At 35.9% G+C, this 14,458-nt stretch overlaps 2 protein-coding genes across 2 annotated transcripts; one reads left to right on the top strand and one right to left on the bottom strand.

The window, feature by feature from the left end:
• Nucleotides 1-144: 144 nt before the first annotated feature.
• Nucleotides 145-2,563, top strand: LOC135688632 (uncharacterized). The gene is made up of 4 exons (XM_089111459.1): nucleotides 145-273; nucleotides 1,500-1,622; nucleotides 1,897-2,174; nucleotides 2,350-2,563. The coding sequence occupies exons 1-4, from the start codon at nucleotides 226-228 to the stop codon at nucleotides 2,561-2,563; spliced, it is 663 nt and encodes a 220-aa protein (XP_088967585.1). The 5' UTR covers nucleotides 145-225.
• Nucleotides 2,564-3,442: 879 nt separating this feature from the next.
• Nucleotides 3,443-9,269, bottom strand: LOC135693230 (uncharacterized). The gene is made up of 5 exons (XM_089111278.1): nucleotides 8,980-9,269; nucleotides 8,282-8,321; nucleotides 7,550-7,663; nucleotides 4,265-4,484; nucleotides 3,443-4,172 (listed from the first exon to the last, which is right to left on the bottom strand). The coding sequence occupies exons 1-5, from the start codon at nucleotides 9,124-9,126 to the stop codon at nucleotides 4,058-4,060; spliced, it is 636 nt and encodes a 211-aa protein (XP_088967404.1). The 5' UTR covers nucleotides 9,127-9,269; the 3' UTR covers nucleotides 3,443-4,057.
• Between the last annotated feature and the right edge of the window lie 5,189 nt (nucleotides 9,270-14,458).

A 14,458-nucleotide genomic window follows, 5' to 3' on the forward strand; every position in this document is an offset into this window, starting at 1 on the left:
ACCTAAGAAAATAAACAATTGTGCTGATTGTTAAACTTCCCATATACTTCTCCTTAACAGCTAACATAAAATAATAGTATTAAATATATGTAATTCAACAGGAACTACTGCATATGACAAGATTCAGCCAATTCTAATGAATCAAAGCCTTCTACAAGACATTGCGAAATTGTCATCAAATGCACAAACCAGCTGTCTTGAGGGTTACCACTCTACACTGAACCAATGGCACCCAAAAATGACACATTACTCCTGGATTGGCTCTCTGTGCAGGTACTTATGACTAGAGATACCAATCATTAATTAAAAATTACTGAGCATTGTGCATTGTATTGTTTTTCACTATACTATCTTTACTACCTGCCAAGCTATCTTTGGAGAAAATTAATTGCTGAGAAAATTTGTCAACACTGAGTAAATAACTGAAATTTAAATTTTGGATATTGTTGCTTCCTGTAAATTGTACTTCTAGAGAGTTTAAAGTGCAACTATGGCCAGAAACAATTTTTTCAGGTTTAATTAATTTTGAAGTGCTTTTTTCGAAAATTAAATTATTTTCTCAATTTTTCGCACCACTTTTGTGGAAAATGACTGGAAATTTCGAAATTTCGCGGTTTTTCTTGCACCAAACCGCACTCATTAGCGATCTGGTGACTAAAGTGGCGTGACGTAGAAACCAGAACGCATAGTTACCAAAACACCCAGAACCACACACATTTGTTTATCTTCGAAGTAAGAAATTGTTGCTCTTTCAAAATGCCCGAACGATGTGTTGTGGCGGGATGTTCCAATGTCAAAGACTTGGATAAAGGAATTTTGTTGCATCGTATTCCATTTTTTAACGATGAGCGACCAGAAGCAAAGAAAAGGCGACAAAAATGGATAGGTTTTGTACAGAAAAGGGGTGCCAAGTGGGCAGCAACAAAGTCGTCGCTGATCTGCTCAGCTCACTTCCTTCCCGGCGATTTTGTTAATCGGTTTGCTGTTTTGCCTGGAACGAGCCTGAACATCAAAAGACGTTTGGTAGAAGATGATTTTGGAATCTTTTCCGTGCCATCAGTTTACCCAGAAGAGACAGCAGCAAACATGGCTTCGAAGCGTGACCGAAGAATGGTTCATATGTAGTGTTTTCTTAGGCCCATTTTCCTCTATTATGTTCAGCAATATAAAACCGCAAAACCCAGTAAATGGTTATATTAGTAAGGAATATGAAATAAATTTCAATTATAATCAAGTTTATCTGGAACATTTAACGTTTTTGCAAAGAAAAATAACAATCCTGGCCAGGAATTGGTCAGATAGGCCTACTGTGTAAGGATAATCATGGCATGTTCTTGGTGCAAAGATAAAGGCAATTTTCACTATTTTACCTTCCAGCAGGCAATTTTACTGACTGACAAATTAACTTTGGGAGGCCCTCTATACACCTCTGGCAAAAACACATATATGGAGATAATTTACTAGTTCTTTTGACTTTAATTTGTAAACTTATTTTCTAGTTGGTTAAGTCTGTTCTAATTAGAGAAGAGGTTGAAAGAGATGCAGAAGATGAGGACAGTCCACAAGCAGCCAGTGAATCTGATCAGGATGTGCAGCTTTCAGATGAGTCAGCTGTTCAAAAGGTAATGTTGGCTGGCTATCAAGGATGCATAGGGATATATTTAGTATGAATTAACAAGTTATAATTATATTTGAAATTATCACATAAAAATATCACATAAACTTTTCCTAAAGAAGCGGGAATTTTTATTTAAATTTGCTGCACCCTTGAATCTATCCCAATTTACATTATTTGATCAATTTTAACTGGATGTGTCAATTTTTGCTGAAAATTCTGTTAAGTAGAGTTTGCAAGCAAGTCTCTGCAGATATATTATAAGCACATTGTGTCCATAGCAACGCGATTTTGGGTGTCAAGCTGAATCTCCTTGCACATCATGTACAAAGCTGAAATCAGTGGAGAATAAATTGACGCTATGGAAGAGAAAGTGGAGGCTGCTGCAGTGGAGACTGAGGTATCAAAAGAGCAAGCAAGCAATAAAAGCCAATCCGCCAAAGATTGTTTCTGCCACTAAGGAGATTGAGGAAGAAGATTTGGACACTGAAGATGACATACATTTCTTTGAAACTGAGGATGAAAATGATGAGGAATATGTCATAGATAATGAAACCAGGTATGCATTCTTCCTATTTTGATAAAGCATTTGAGCTATTTTGATCTATTGCTAACAAGTATTCTCAAAAATCAAGAACCATATTATTAACACTGTACTAAAAAATGTATGGAACATCAGTATGTAGCAGTCTGCCTACAGTCATTTATCTAATTATATTTTATCTCTTTTTCAGCCCTGATATTGACAAAGAAGATGGTAGAAATCTACGAGAGCAATCAAAGTTCATTGTTTTTCTTTCAAATCTCCTGCTTTTGTTTACTTTCTGCCCTGCATGCAAAGCAGACGATCCGCTCATTGAAACAAGGCAAAATGGGACAATGGTGGAAGTGAAAACAATCTGCGGAAACAGTAGGTGCATCAATACAAACTCCAAGAAGATTTGGTAGCTGAGCAAGCATGCAACAGAGTTGATCGTTTACCAAAAAGAAAGGCCCCTTCATGCAAAAAATGTGGCGAATTGATGAAAGGACATTCTAAGACTTTATGCAAAGAATGACTTAAAGAATTATATACACTTGCATGAAATTAAATATAACAAAAGCTAATTGTATGAAGATAATCTATGTTATTAGTTACGTTCTTCTGCATTTTATATCCAATCTTCTGGCTTTTCACGGACGTTATGATAAATGCATGCAGGCAGAGGCCGTGTATTGTCCCATCCCATGTATCCAAATATCCAGCGTGCTAACCAGCGATAAGAAACTGCACGAAGATACCTAATACAGAAAAAAAATACCAATAATATATATATATATGTGTTACGCTCCCTTACACTAGTTTGGTCGAGCACTCTATGTCTGGGACTCTGTGGGGACCTGCTTCTAGCATTATGCGAAGCTCACTGCGCATGCGCTGTTTGAGCACTCTGGCAGGGTCCCACAATCAATCCGTTAAACTGCCTTGTTGCTCTGACAGCATAGCTCGGGTTGTGTCTCAGACAAGCTCTGTGCTGCACTGACGAGCCCACAAAGGGCGAAACAGTACTGTCTGCAGATTGAGTATTACGCTCCCTTACACTAGTTTGGTCGAGCACTCTATGTCTGGGACTCTGTGGGGACCTGCTTCTAGCATTATGCGAAGCTCACTGCGCATGCGCTGTTTGAGCACTCTGGCAGGGTCCCACAATCAATCCGTTAAACTGCCTTGTTGCTCTGACAGCATAGCTCGGGTTGTGTCTCAGACAAGCTCTGTGCTGCACTGACGAGCCCACAAAGGGCGAAACAGTACTGTCTGCAGATTGAGTATATATGTGTATATATATATATCATATATAAATTTATGTACTATATTTAGATATGTATATATATATTCAGATATTTAGATATATATATATATATTCAGTAAATGAACTTCAAATTAGAGATGTCTACAGTAAATTAACATAGAACTCACATAGATATTTAAATAGGCTGATGATTCCTCGTTAAAATGACGAAACACGTTCCAGAAAAATAATAAATTGTCTTTTGCCATGGTCTTTCTAAAACATTTTTCTTTATAACGTTTTTGTTTTTTGTGAAACAAAAGTTTAGTTATTATATATATATATTTATGCAATTTATGTAGTATCAGTATAAAATGCTGGTTAATTAGTATAAATATTAGCATACTAGTATATACTATGTTATATATGTACACATACTTCTTTCATTAAAAGAGATCAATTATGAATCAACAAAAAGGATCAAATTTGATGTCTATCTATTTCAGCCTAAACTTGACAATAAAAATTTGTACATACTCATTTTCTGTTACATTTGCCCTTTTCTTGTAGGGCTTCCATCCTTTTTCCAAAGCAATGGACCAACGTTTCTAAGGACATTTAAATTTGTAAAAGCCCTGTAGTCTTCATGAAGGGTCACACACTTTATTTACCGTTAAAACGACTGGCGGTTAAAAACGACTTTTCCATAAGCAGGTGCCACTTCATGGCAGCAACGGTACTCTCTGGCACTTTCCAAGTTCGCTGCTGAGCATTTGCTGCACACACACCTAAAAAAGAGCTGCAGTTGTATCGTTGTACCGACATGAAAGGTTGGATAATTTGAACTATTTAAAAAACAGCGAAAACAAAAACCACTCACCATTGATCTACACTTAGGTTCCCCGTGTGTCTTTTGCGAAAAGTTTCTGGAGATATCCCATCTTCATCCTCTGGTTGTTCTCCGTCATTAGGCCTAGGCCCATCATCGCCTTCGTTGTCCGTACTAGCCAAAGGCTCGTTTAAGTAGGGCAGATAATCTCCGCCATAAGCTCCATATAGTTCTTCATCACTTGCAGAATGCTTTGATGCCACAGAAGAGCCTGATTCGCTTGTAGACATAATTATAAATTGTGCTTTCACGTTAATCGATACACCGTACCTGCTTTCAAACCTTTACCCTCGAGAATATGTCCCACACCTGACGTCACGTCCGGGCGTACGTCCTCAAAACCCGACCCAGTCCTCTGGGACATGAATTTCACAAAATTTCATGGCTAAATCCCTTAATTTCAGGAAATCTATAATGAATTAGCATTTTTCGATTTAATTTTTGAAATCAGCATCAAGGATTTGATCTTTAATAGAATTTTGCATTTTCGTGTCATATCCTCTTTAAGAGAATATTCTCCTGTGTGACCAGCACAAAAACAAAACCTCGCAACAGAATGAGCACTGTTACGCTAGAAGCAATCATACGCATACGTACACATTTAAGGCCCCGTTTACACGATACCGTTTTCATTTGATATCGGATTCGGTTTCCCAATCTGATATGCAATTTCTCCTTGTTTACACGATACCGTTTTCATATCATATCGGATTGGGGCTCTGTCTACATGAATACGTTTTGGGTGGGCGCTGCGGGAATTTCGCCTTTGTTCTACATTCTCTGCACAGTAGCATTTTGTTATTTTGCCAAGAAAGCCATCTAGGCATCAAATCCGAAGCTTTCAGGGAACAAGAACTTTGCGAAATTTTAACTAAACTAACTCAGTATGGGGAAAGAGAAAACCAGAGAAGATATTTTTACATGGACTGATCAGGAAATCGAACTGTTACTGGAAACAGTAAAGGCTTATTCTTCGCAATGCTCATACGAAGGAAAGGATTGGGAAAGCATCAAATCAAAATATGACAAGATAAAAGAATTGTTTATCGAAAGGTACCCAAAAGAATCAGAGGAAGAATCCTCATGTTGGTTGTTTGTAATGTAAAAGTTCGTTCGTGGAATTCTCAAATTTTTCTTCATTCATTATCCATGGATATCCCATTCAACAGGTTTAGCCACCAAACATTCGCCCTTCCTGGATTCTCCCAAAACCTTCTATTTGCTCTTTTTTTCTAACTTTACTAACTGCAGGCCTAGACGACAGTGAAATCATTCTCCATAAACTTTTTCTTCTGGCAATATAGCACATGTATAAATTGTTAAACATCTGGACATTCAAGGCCATAGCATTCGCGATACTTATGATTATAGACGCGTGACTGTTACGCTATTAAAGAGGATGAAACTATGCTCACAGAAATATCAGGAATTGATCTAATTGCCAAAGAATGCAAAATTCACACAAAATGCTACAATAAATACACAGTCATTTGTAGTAAGCAATCGGCTTTCCTGGCTTCTACCGCTGTACATGATGCCACTGAAGAAGTACTTGAAGTAAGCAGAGAACAGCGTACAACTGACTTTATTTCTGTCTGTTCTTATATAAGAAGTCATGTAATAGGTGTAAACCAATGCGTCTCAACGAAGGTTTTAACTGAAATGTATGGTTTCAACAAGGATGACAGCAGACTATGTTCTAAAGTTAAAAAGAGGTTAGAAGCTGAGTTCAGTGATAGCATCCTCTTCCTCACCATGTCTCCCTCTGAAGCTCAGATGGTTATAAGTAGGAAAGCACTTATAAATACAACAGTTACCTGCCTTATGAAGGACAGGAAAATATTTCCTTCTTTATTTCCTTATGAAGGACAGGAAATAATAAATTACGAAGACAGACGCACAGCTCTTGCAAAGTGACATTGTTGGTATAAAAAAGCAAGCTCCGGACTTACCTTGGCCTCCAACGGCTGAAACACTTGCCTGGAAAGAAAGGCAGCCTCCTGACAGTGGAGAGAAATTTTCTTACAAATGTACTTCTTGCTACCCATCATACACCCAGCAAATGTTCAGAGAGAGTCATCGATGTCAAAAAAGAAAATTCCCAAGGCGGTCTTCATACCACGCGTGGTATTGCATAACAAGAAGAATCAAAGGTGTGTATTGAACTGGAAGTCGTAGCTGATATTCCCAAGTCAGGTAGATGTGCTGTTTCCTTTCAACCAATCAATTTACCTCAGAGGAAAATCGTGCCTCACAAGAACCCTGTCCCCTTTGGTGATATTTCTGAAGAGCGACAAAATGCAGATCAGTCTCGTGCAAATACTCTCTTCTGGCTATGGAGATTGATGAGGAAAGTTTTAAGTATGCCAACACAAACAGCGTCTCGATTTGTTGGTTGGGTGATAAAGGCACAAGGCACACCAAACTCAAAGTGCACAAGAATAACTTTCCTGCCACCAATTAGAAATCCGATCACCGAATACAGCACCTTCATTGAGTGCATCAAGCAGTCACAAAGATTAGCTTTATGTTCCCACATGACTTACGCCCACAAAGCCGTTATGCAGGAGCTGCCCAAAAGTTTTACCATGCTGTATGAAATTTTTTTGGCAATTTAATCCCAGGCCAGTTTGAAATATGGTCATTGAGAATTGCAGATGAATGTGCCAAAGGCAGACAAGTAATCATGGTTCAAATTGGTTTTTTTAAATGAGGACCATCAAGCACATGAGCAAAGAGAAGGAAAAACAATGACAGAAGCATTTTAGAATTTACACTTTTTACAAAGATTTTGCATTATGGTATTTTGTGTAGTGTCAACTTGCGTATAGAAAGCGTTGTTTACTCTAAGGTTTCTAATAAACCCGGAATTCAAAACACTTTGTGTAACATCAACCTTGGCGTTTAGATTGAAAACTTTCTCAATAGAATAGAAAGTGTATAAAACATTCATTTGGCAAAAAAAAATTTTTCTCAAAGAAATAAAAATTCATCAACCATCTCTCATAACTTAAAGTTTCATTTATGGGGGAAAAGGGTGTTTGTTGAAATGAAAATGAATAAAATTGATAAGTGTCCCCCGTTTGTTAGAAACCTAAGAGTATTTTACATAAAAATTTTACTTTTTATTTAAAATTCATCATCGCACAAAATAACTTATAACTGCATGAATGTGTCATCATTGAACATTAGAATAAAGACTGCTGTTTAGCAGTTATTACGCAGAGTTTATCAATCATGTACTTTGATAAAAGTGATGTGGATTGCAAATCTCACCATCCTCCTTTACTGGCTCACTTTCCATATCAGCATCGATGTGCTCCCCAACACCACTGTTATCACCCTCACATTCTTCATCACTGGTGACCTCTGCTTGTTCCATTGGTAGATCTAATATAGGAAAGGAAATATATGGTAGAAACCATGGATTTATATAGAGATTTGAATCAAATAGAATTTTTGCTTTTGTTGACAAGCTTTTTATACGGATAGGACAAAAGACATCCAGCCCACTATTGAAAACAGGTTTCCTGAATCCCTTTTGCCTCCTGGAGTCTACTTTTTATATATTTATATTCGTATTGATATACAGGACCAAACAAATTTATTTGCAATATCCAGAATAATGTGTGAGAAAAATATGCGTTGACAACCTTTACTTGTGAAAAACATATTTCAGACAAGTAATAAAAACAGATTAAGTCTCTGATTCATCAACTGCACCGAGAAAGAATTGATGAGAATATCACGCAATTTTCGTATGTGGAGAATGGCTTGTTTGTCGATAAAATTCCTCTTTATTGCAGTGCTCTTTATTGCACTGGGGTTCTTCAATTGACAACTTTTGACAACAGCATTTAAGCAATCTGGCCCGCAGAGATAATTCAAGGAGCATCGTGAAGGTGCTGCAAACACGTATTTATTTTCATTTGGAACAGCAACGGCATCTCTCGTTTTGACTAATGCTTTCATTGCATTGACAATTTAGGCGGTCAATAATATTGGTACCTTCCTTGACCATTTTCCTCTGACATACACCAAATCCATTCTGAAAAATGATATCAAATTTTTAATACTAACATCTTATAAAAAACGCAAAGTTTAATGAAGAATGACAGTAAATTGAAAGGACAACCTAATTACGTATGATAGACTCATTTTATTATAAGAAAAAAGATCGATGTTGATTACTCCAGTTTCTTAATGTTCTGGAAGTTTCAATACTCATCGTTTCGTAAGAATTTCTCAATCATGATGTCATGAATTTCATAATTAGGGTGTCTATATTTAATTTTTATGCTAAGAAGAAATTTTTGTTAACAATAGGAACTATTACAGAAGATTTGAGACTTTGAATCTATTAAGAAACTTTTTCATTTTTTTTGACTGTCGAGTACTCGTTTCTTATAGCCAGTTTCTTGTTACATAGAGAGGGAAAAACATGCAAAGCAGAATCAACAAATCTGCAGAAAATATCATACCAACTTTGCAGTTACATAAATATTGGCTAGCCCTCCAATGACTGCTTCTGCAGAGACCTCTTACCCTCTGGTGACGATGATAATATATTACGGGAACCTAATAGTAAAAAGAACTCTTGCCCCTATTTTTGATATGAGTTTTTTTGATATTGTGTTTAAAACCTAAATATCCTGAAATACCCCTTGTTCCATGAAAACCAGCCGTTTAAAAAAGAAACACACTACCTTTTGCAAAGTTCTAACTCCAGTGCTAGTCATTTCTTCTATGCTTACTTGACTCCATTTTGGACGATCGAGAAATTGAGCGATTTCCACTTTAGAACCTTCATTTCCACGTCTTTTGTTTAGTGCTAGGATTCTCGCAACTGTCATCTCTGCTAAAAACCTCCACTTATCGAGTTCAGGCTTTGACAAGAGTTCTCCCGTTTTTTACGGAATTTCTGCAAGGAGGTGTTCTCACAGTTTTATTAGATCTTCCGTCACTGGAATTACTGGGGCTTTGTTGAACTGCCCATCACTCAACGTTCTTAGGGCTGCAGAAGATATCTTTGTCGACCATTCTGAATCAAGCAACTCCAGGAACATCTCCACGTTTTGCTTGTTCACGATGTCTTTTTGCCGCAAAGCCATTCCTCTTAGAATCACTGCTCCCTTTTTGAGAGCATGTCCTAGCTTTGGGGGTTTGCTGTGTGGCTGCAAAGATTTCTTGTGGCAAGAGAAATATGATCAAAGTGTGTTGGTGTAATGAAATCTGACAAGTCAGCACTACCGTTGTTTGTAACTTCTGTAACTTCCATCAGCAGTAGATTGGGCTTTTGGACCCTGGTCAAAAAAAAATTATTCAAGCATCAAAATCTAAGCACCATCTTCTTTTAATGGCATAAGGTTCTATTAAAATTTATGCAAATTCAGATGTATTGCAGCTGATCTTAAGGGGAGAAATAGTTGTATCATTGGTTTTCATCAAACAAGACAAACAAATATTAACACAGCCATAAAAAAGTTAGACATGTCATGCCTACAGTTGATGAATCATGGTGCAATTAAATTGAGCTAAATTCTTCTCAAGGATAGACCTCAGTCAAGCACATCATCAGTTAGAATTGTATCACAACATTCAGTACACATGTTGGTTTATTCAAGTAGAAGAGATTAAACTGTGGTGCTTAATGCATATAAATTATTACAAAACATGCCCAAAACAAAACATGCATAAAATAAGGGTACTGACGTGGATGCATAGAATTTATTACAAAACAGGCCCAAAACGAATTTGTGAACAATTCAGGAAAAAAGGACACTTCCCAGAACAAAGGACACTTCGCAAAAGATTATTATAAAAAGAAGGTTGACCAGAAAAAAGATGCAAAATCGGAGGTAGCAAACAGTACTGAGGACTCAAATGCTGGTGCAGCAACAGCAACAAGTGAGATTGCATTGGCGGTGAACACAAATACATCAAAGAAAAATTTTTGAAGGGCGTACTTCTATGTCCCAAAAATGAAGAGGAATTTGGTATCATTGTCATTGATGAAGCAACGAGTTGCAGAAGTTTGATTCAAGGAGGATGTTTGCATAGTTATTTCGAATGAACAAACGTTGCATATTGGTCATAAAGATGGCAAATTCTTCAAGCTGAATACTGAGGAAGTTTGTACCGCATATTTTGCTTCACCCAGAGCATGTGATAACTCTGTTGAGCTATGGGATGAACGCTACGGTCACTTTGGGTATGACAACCTAAAGCTGTTGAATGAAGAGGGTATGGTAGAAGGTTTGAACCGAAAAGCTGATGAAAGTTTTGATCGAAACTGCCAAGGTTGTTTAGAAGGCTTATAAATGCCAGATAAAATTCATATCGAAACATTCCCTTTTTTCAAGTAAGAGCTTGAGAACTATATTTTCAAGTAAGAACATATTTTAGATAATAAACATGTTGACAATTTTTGTTATAAAACCTGACCTAACATAGAGCTTGAAGGAGCATGTCTACTTTTCCCCTCCCCCACCACTGTTTTTCTGCACTAGTTATAAAGACTTCTTCAGGAGACATAGTTCCCCTTTACGCAAGTGTAGCTTGCCCCTCTTTTGGAATGCTACTACAGGCCCTCTAGTTCCTGTAGATTCTTTTGGCTCTACTTTCAAAATTTCATAAAATCTATTGCGGCCTTTTCTTGAGGCTCTGCTAGAGCAACTATATAATTAACACTATACATCAGCTAGGGATATGAGCATTTATCTCCTGATTGGGAGAAGTAAACGATATTTCTCCTGATCGGGAGAAGTCTCAATAGAATGTCTCCTTATTGGGGGAAAAAACCATTCTCCCGATCAGGAGAAAGTCTAGGAGAAAGAAAAAGAACTGGGAGGGGGTGCTATATCTTCTCAATTTTTACTAAAATTGCAAAAAATTTACCAATGAATAAACAGTCAAGCCAGTTTTTATTCAGTTTTAGCCCCCCCCCCAACATTTTTAGACCCCAATTTCTCAATGCTCTGCAGTGCCTGATCATCTATTATAATTCTTTAAAACAAAGCATTTATTATCATTAAAAATTTGAAATCCAAATTCTAATTCAATCCTTCATACTTTCTTTGACTTGAAATTTCAGATAAACCTGAAGAAAATGAAAGATTGCACCATGAAGGTGAAATTCTTGCAGAATTCAAAGAGGATGACAAGTCGCGCCAGAAGTCCATTTCAAAAGCATGGCAGACAGTAGTCGAAAAAGGTACAGTTTTCATATTCTTATTTTTTCTGTTATACACTCCTTTGTTACAATCCTTTTCGCCTACCGTGTGAAAATATAAAAGGTTATTGCAAGTTGTTTTGATTTTCAATGCACTGTTTAAATCTAGTAAAACTGAAAAACAACATGCAATAAGACACGAATGACCCCTATTTTTTGCTGTTGTGCTAAAAATTTGAAGATTCAAGAATACTGAACGCAATATGAGGGGCTATTGTTGGCTATTCATCACTTATATTTTTGGCACTTTTATTGTAGGACGATCTGCAGGACTTTTCAGGAACTCGCTTAAATATTTTCATTGTAAGGCAGTTGCTTATTATAAGGCTGCAGATTTCAAAATCTATAGGCGTTTCATTAATGGAACGCTTTGAACGAAAAAGTTGCCTGATTTTGGCCACATCTCAGATGTTCCTTGAGAATGACGATTTGGTATAACCTTTACATGCCTGTCCTCTCTAATAAATTTTCCTCTCTCTTCGCGGCTCGTTGAAAATAGAAATAAAATAATATTTTGAACCTTTTCAGGTATACTTTGTTGCAGCAACGTTTCCACAGCCATTATCCCTTGATACTTATGATGGTTTCCGGCATAAAATAGTTTAAGATGGCCGGCTACTGTCACTATAAAAACTACCTCGTGCTTCTTTAAAACAATGTTATGTGTGAACCGTTTAAGATATCTGAAGTTGAAATTTTCAAGGTATGTAGATCAAAGATTGTAAAATATTGAATATATTTCTATTCTTCAAAAAGATTTGTTATTTAGACAGGGGTAATGTCATGACAAAAATATGTCAAAACTGGTAGGCAGAATATATCTCAGGAACCACAAAAGATACTATTCTCAAATAAAATGGAAAACGTTATTTTGTCAACTCTTTGTGAAATGACTGTATTAAAATTCAAAAATTTCAAACACGGTGGTTGATACCTTAAAAAAAATGTTTTACAGAATACCTCATTTCAGCAGTAGTAAAGAACTTATTTAAAACAGTCATGTCAGAAAGCTTAAAAAAATACACATTGTGTGAAAAATTCAGCATGATACCTTAATCTAATCAAAAGATAGAGTCTGCAGAGTAACGGCAGAATGCAAAAATCAAGTTTTGAGAAAACTAGCCTTAAAATTAGTAGAACAACTTAAGCAATATTAAAGATTCTTTGTTACTGGATAGCTAGATACTGGCTAAGTTGAACTGTATTATGTCAGTTTTATCAAAATTTATAAAAAACAAGACTTTTATAAATAGAATGAATTTTATAGTCTAATTGTTTGGCAAAAACAAGATGGGGTTGCTCCTGTAACTGTAATGTCTTTACTCTGACTAACAAAATATTTTTCTCGTCAATAAACTTTATTTCAGGCTCGAAAGTCTCATTTTGCTGATAAATAATTTCCTTTATGCAGATCTAATTCTGGTGTTTTGTGAAGCTCAAATGCACCAGAAATGTAGCTTGTTGCCTTTTCAACAGCACCTCTTCTCTTTCTTCTTAGTTTTCTTTGCTGTTGTCGAGCCTTTGTTGAAACTTTTTTGCAGCATTTTTCAGCCTTTTTATTAAGGAATTGGATGTTGACTTAATCTTTGATTAATTCAAGATTTCCTCCCAAGAAGCTGCTCCAGTATTGAATTCGCAAACTGTTTCACCAACAGCTAGCAGCAATTTCTGCCTCTCACAAAACTTTCTTTTGGGACATTTGCTCCAAAGAATGCCATTTATGGATTCATTTTGATTTTGTGTTAAACCAAGTAAACATCTGTCCAGCAGCTCATCAGCAGACAATCTGTGGTAAATTGGCTTCAAGTCTTCATAGAATGCAGATGCTAGTCTTTTATCATTATCATAACATTCCCTTTGACTCCAGAATTTGCACCAACTTGATGAATCTTTTGGGCAATTTTCATGCTGCTGGTCAAGAGAAAGCGTGTCATCTTTTACCATTTGCTTCAGAATGGCCAAAATGTCTTTCTTCATTCTTTTTTTCAAGCCAGAATTATTTTTATGCTTGGCCAAAAAAATCTGCATTCTATCAATGACTTTGTCAGTCAGGCGACCTTTTCCACCAACTGTTTTTTCAACTTGTTTGCCCTTCATTGTTCTTTTATACTTGTGTAGAGCTAGAGTGTCGAAGCACTGATTCTTTAAACGTAAATGTAGAGATTACCTCATGGACAGTATATTATCTAAAACTATTAATTTGAAAATGAAAGCAAGTTTTTTTATCTTTGTTTGTTATTCTACATGCATATATGTACAATTTTGAATTCAGAACTTGAAAGATATATTTTGATATAACTATTGTAGGTTTATAATAATTCTTGATGCAATATTATGCTTTATTATTCAACATTAATTTTTTTAGATTAGAAATGGTCAATTGCAGTTAAGGATCTCTCTTGTTAATTTAACAAGATTAACTTATTTATGAATTTAACTTATTTACTTGTTAATTGTTCTTGAACTTTGAGGCTGGAATGTCCTGAATTTGTTCCTGGATAATTAGGGTGCAAGGAGAGAAATTTTTAGACAGGGCAATTTTGCTGAAGTACTAATGGCCTTTTATTTTCATTAAGATAACAATTTTCTTATAAAATAATCTTAATATCAATTTTCTTAATAACAATGTTTTAACAGGTTATGCATTGAAAGCCTATTTCAACAAGCTTTATATTTAAAATCGCCGTAGATTGTTCTCAATAAAATATCTCAACCTTAGATTGTTCTCAAATTTGTATTCTTTTTGTATCAGTTTTCAGGCTTATATCCTGATAAAATAGTTCTACGAGAAGAGATTATGATCTTGAAAAAATCAGTGTGTCATCTGTGATTTATCGATACTGTTTATTTACTGGAAAAGTCACATTTTCTTAAGTTCTATCATTGGTTAATTCAATTGGTTAATTTTTTGTTTCTCAATAGTAATCATCCCATTCACTGACATTTCTCATTTT

The sequence above is a fragment of the Rhopilema esculentum genome, chromosome 11 (assembly GCF_057945365.1).
Source record: "Rhopilema esculentum isolate cy_ngs chromosome 11, ASM5794536v1, whole genome shotgun sequence".
In the NCBI taxonomy this organism is placed as follows: Eukaryota; Metazoa; Cnidaria; class Scyphozoa; order Rhizostomeae; family Rhizostomatidae; genus Rhopilema; species Rhopilema esculentum.